Source organism: Vigna unguiculata, chromosome 6 (genome assembly GCF_037176805.1).
Source record: "Vigna unguiculata cultivar grain cowpea cultivar isolate G323 ecotype 2 chromosome 6, ASM3717680v1, whole genome shotgun sequence".
In the NCBI taxonomy this organism is placed as follows: Eukaryota; Viridiplantae; Streptophyta; class Magnoliopsida; order Fabales; family Fabaceae; genus Vigna; species Vigna unguiculata.
In genome coordinates, this window is record NC_140797.1 from 47,299,959 (window position 1) to 47,305,268 (window position 5,310).

General features: G+C 27.6%; 1 protein-coding gene across 1 annotated transcript; it reads left to right on the forward strand.

Moving 5' to 3' along the window:
- Positions 1-4,581: 4,581 nt before the first annotated feature.
- On the forward strand, positions 4,582-5,055 carry LOC146885943 (polyphenol oxidase, chloroplastic-like). The gene has a single exon (XM_085675143.1). It carries the CDS (start codon positions 4,582-4,584, stop codon positions 5,053-5,055), a length of 474 nt encoding a protein of 157 aa, XP_085531269.1.
- Positions 5,056-5,310: the final 255 nt, after the last annotated feature.

Below are 5,310 nucleotides of genomic sequence, written 5' to 3' on the forward strand. Positions count from 1 at the left end.
GGTGACGATGGTGACCCAAAAAGCCAGAAAGAAGATACCTCTAGGAGGGACACATGGTCCCTTGCAGACCGTATTTCAGCAGTGCCGGCCGCTGAGACTTCTAAACCAACAAAGTTTCCCGTGATTTTGGATTCAAGTGTGAGTACCGTGGTGAAGAGACCAAAAAAGAGTAAGAACAAGAGGGAGGAGGAAGAGGTGCTAGTGATAGAAGGGATTGAGTTTGAGAGGGGATTTGTTGTGAAGTTTGATGTATACATTAACTACAAAGATAATGTGGCAGGTGGACCAACTAAGGCCGAGTTCGCAGGAAGCTTTCTGAGTATGGCTCATCACAAACACAAGAAGATGAAAACGAAGTTTATGCTCGGGATAAGTGAGTTATTGGAAGATTTGGATGCGGAAGATGATGAGTATCTGTTCGTGACTTTGGTGCCCAAGATGGGGAAGGGGCATGTAACCGTTCAAGGGATTAAAATAGAGTTTCAGAGTTAGATTGACGTTACCTGGATTTATAAAGTTTTAATAAAAACGATGCGTAATCCTTAATTGCGATTTTCGTACTTCAGTTATCAAATATTCTTCCTTTATGACGCATCTCTCAAATGAGTTTTATTGGTAACTATGAAACTATTTAAGAATTTTTTTTCTCTTAAACACTTATAAGGTTGACAAAGGGAGGGATTGAGATTATGAGCTAAACTTGGCACAACCATTTGAAATATACAGGTTTAAATATTATTTTGGTTAAATTTGTTAAATTTGATTCCTTCTTTTTGTGTGTTTAATTTGGTATGTGCTAAATTATATTTAATTTCATCTCGTTGTCTCCGTTTAAATTGATAATGACTGATATGGTTTGTTCACATAATGTGACACAGTTCACAATCAGTTATAATTAAATCACGTCATGTAAAAATAATATCAACAAAAATGATGACATTGAATATAATTGAGCGAATCAAAACTCAAATTGAATAAAAAAAAAGACTAAATTAAAAAAACTAGATAAAAAAGAAAATAGTATTTCAACCAAATATATAAGATTGGTTTGACTATTCATCCCACTGGCAAAACTAATCACTAACATACGACTAACCTAATAATCCATATATGATTTTATTAATTTGTGACAGATTAAACATGTTAGATGCAACACTATATTATTGATGTGCTTTTTCATTTCGGTAAGTTATTAGACTGTCGAAGTGAAGTAATTAAAAAATGTTAAGAATTTGATTGTTGGGAGTATGCATTATTGTTTTTTATTTTACTTATTGAATGTGTAAGATAAATTAACGGGCGTGGGTTTTAATTTTGAAATAGAAGAAATATTTATAACATATTTTTATCTCTTCTACCCTTTGCACTTCATCAGCCATTTTTTTGCTTCGACAGTTAATAAACTATTCCTCAGCCATTTTTTTAGGTTCGACAGTTAATAAACTATTCATAATGCGTCATTATAATACAAAAATTGAAAGTATTTTCAGTGTATAATTGTAATAATTAATGAAAACAAATTATTTCTATTTTGATAATGAAAAGTTTTGATAATTATTTTTTATTATGATAATATAGTTAATTATATTCATTATTTGTTGTTATCATAACAAAATGGATACATAGATACTTATTACGCCTATATTTTTACTAGCAGTTGATACTAAAGGTACACTTCATTCTTGGTTACGGAAATTTAGAATACATTTGACTTAGGAGACAACATCAATTTTAAATATCACATGAATAAAACGGTAATACTGTACATTTAACATATAATATAAGATCAGCAACAAAATAGATTTAAAAGTGGAATAATTTTTCATTACAATATTACTAGCGGAAAATAATATTACTAATGGTGGTTACATAAAAGAAAAAGGTAATGAATGATTACACGCCATTCATTAGACAACGAAGTCCCTTGTGTTTAGAAGATAAGGGAGATTCAAAAATAAAACGCAGGTTAACTTAATATATATGCAGATTTTCATTATTGAAATATTTTATATATGTTTCTAAAATTTGCAAAGCATATATGAATCTTTATATAAATTCAACTTCTTTGGAATCCTGAATCCTATCGGTTATTCATCTTTTTATAGGAAACTATACATTTTTTTTAAAGAAAATAGACATGAAAACTTATGGGGTTTTTAAATTATATGTATAGACCTATCTATAACAATTTTAAAAGGTTTAAGGAATTCAATCTGAAACCTAACCGTTTTAAAGAATTCTCAAACTAAAATAAATATAATATTCATAGGAAACTCTTCAAATAAAATATGTATATTACCTGATTGAACCCTGCACGAAACTAAGTGATTATAACTGTTATTTAAACATCATATTATTTAGACAAACTAATTAACGATAATTAATTAATTTATATTAAAAGTTGAAATAATTAAATATATTAATTAAGATAATATAAATGTATATAACAAATTTTATAAATACAAAAATATCTTTTTAAAGTTTTAGATAATAACTTATTGATATAAAAGAATGATTATTAAATTTTTAAAGTCTTTATTAAAATATTTTATATAGTTGATTTTTTTTATAAATTTTTGGATGTTTAATACAATTTTTTTACTGGTTGGTGTGTTAATTTAAACTTCTTTATTTTTAATTATATTTAATTTTTAACAACATTAAAACATAGTTATTTTATTATTTAATATTTTTTTAATTTGTACCGATAAATATTAAATAAAATATGAAACACATATGTATAATAATTATGGACATTTTTGTCTTTTAAATAAATTAAAATTATATTAATAAAAAATTAATTTAATATTACACTTAATTATGTATTTTTATAGGATTCAATATATATTAAGTACTTTAATTAGTCAGGGCACTTGTTACCAATACCTTTATTAAATAATAAAGTGGTAAATTTGGAAACATTTAATCTAAATATTATTGAATGATAATGTTGAAGAGTAAGTAATTGAGGGCCTACAAAATTTATGAACTGATCACAAGTTGGTTGCTTGTTGGACATTATTATTTGTGTAGTAAAAATATACATTGTTTGATAAAATTAAATAATTGGCTCAATAATGATTATATTTAATAAAGTATAGTATTATATTTATACTGATTTAATTTATTTAAAAATATATATAATAATAAAACATATTTTATTATAGTTTTCATTTATTATAAAAGTATACAATTCAATCATTTACCACCACAAGTGGGTTCAAAGGGGTGAAAGCTCCCCCGATTAAACTTATCACACAATTGGATTATTTATCAAAGAGCATACACTATAAGATCTTAGAAATTAAATATCTTAAATATTCAACAAGAATCAACGTCCCTAATATATGCATGCTTTTATGAAAAAAAAAAATCTTTTACATTTAGTTCCACATATTATAAATGTTTGTCTCCAGAAAAAAAATCTTTGCAGTACATTTTTAAAAAATATATGTTTTCCTATCATTTTTAACATGTTTTATGATTTTCAAAAATTGTTTTTCTATATTTTTTTAACCAATGTTCTGAGTGGTAAGAAATTCCCTTAAATCAATAGTAAACATAGCATTGTTATTTCTATTAATTTGTTTTTCTCACTATGGCATATATTACTCATATAATATTTATATAATATTTTTAATGTTGTTTTTTGGTTATACTATTTGAATGATTTTTAATAAAATAATAGTCAGAAATCACACGTTACACATTAATTAAAGATAATACCAATATGAGTGAGAATACTTATACAAACTGATTTTGTAACGATAATAAGCATAAACTAAAATCGTAATATGTACCGGAATATACTTAAACGAGATTTGTTTAAGTTTATTGTCTAGTTGATATTCACAATATATTTATACTTGGATGTGAAAAAGATATTTTAAAAATATTATATCAACAAAAATTAAATTCATTTATAATATACATTAATAGAAATAATACTTATTTTATAAGTTGATTATTTTATAAGTTGATTTCGTAAGAATAATTCAAAATGAACATAATTTGTTAATAATAACGGTAAAAAGCTTTTGTGATCTATACAGAAATAACAAAAGAAAAATCTCAAAGAAGAAGATGGCATGCATTGTTTTTGACAACTCAACCTATCAACTGTCGTCAATTATATAAAACAATCTTGTTCTGGAAAGAAAAAAAAAAGGTCTGGAGTTGCGATATTTGCATACTATTTCACGGAAGATGGGTGTCTTCAGATTGATCATGAGGATCCACGTATAACACTATTTTTGAAAAAGTAACAGAAAAAATATTTTAATAAAAAAAAACAAGCAACTAAATAAATGCACCCTTTAATTTCTCCGTGATTACTAACTGACGCCACGTTAATCTTCCCTAAATTTCTCTTATTTTGATCACGAGAGAGAAGAGAATAGTTCTCATAAGTTAGTTATAAAATGAGAGGGACTTCCCAAGCTCTAAGCACACAATAAAATTGATCTACCTATATTCATGGTTTCTCTATATTCTTCACACTTTTCCATTTCAAACCACTCATTTTCCGTTACCTTATTCAGAAATCAGAATTTGAAGGTTCCAAAAGTTGGAAACCTAAGAATGTCATGCAAAGCCACAAAGGGTGGCGATGGTGACCCAAAAAGCCAAAAAGAAGAGACCTTCGTGTTTGACAGAAGATTTCCCATGATTTTGGATTCAAGTGTGAGCACCATGGTGAAGAGACCAAAAAAGAGTAGGAACAAGAGGGAAAAGGAAGAGGAGGAAGAGGTGCTGGTGATAGAAGGGATTGAGTATGAGAGGGGATTGGTTGTGAAGTTTGATGTATACATTAACGACAAAGATAATGTGGCAGGTGGGCCAACTAAGGTTGAGTTTGCAGGAAGCTTTCTGAGAATGGCTCATCACAAACCCAAGAAGATGAAGACGAAACTCATGCTCGGAATAAGTGAGTTATTGGAGGATTTGGATGCGGAAGATGATGAGTATCTGTTGGTGACTTTGGTGCCCAAGATGGGGAAGGGGCATATAACCGTTCAAGGGATCAAAATAGAGTTTCAGAGTTATTATTATTAGATTGACGTTACCTGGATTTATAAAGTTTTAATAAAAACGATGCGTAATCCTTAATTGCGTTGTTTGTGTGAGGTTTACCCTGAGTTCAGATTTTCGTACTGTGTCTTTTATCGTGCTTATCAAGTTTTTGTTGCTGTCTTAATTATATTTATGAATTTCAGTTATTAAATATTCTTCCTTCATGACGCATCCCTGGAATGAGTTTTATTGGTAACTATGGAACTATTTAAGAATTTTTTTTTTCTTAAAGACTTA

Bases quoted from the DNA above. Each gene is read 5' to 3' on its own strand.
- LOC146885943 (XM_085675143.1), top strand. From the start codon at position 4,582: ATGTCATGCAAAGCCACAAAGGGTGGCGATGGTGACCCAAAAAGCCAA.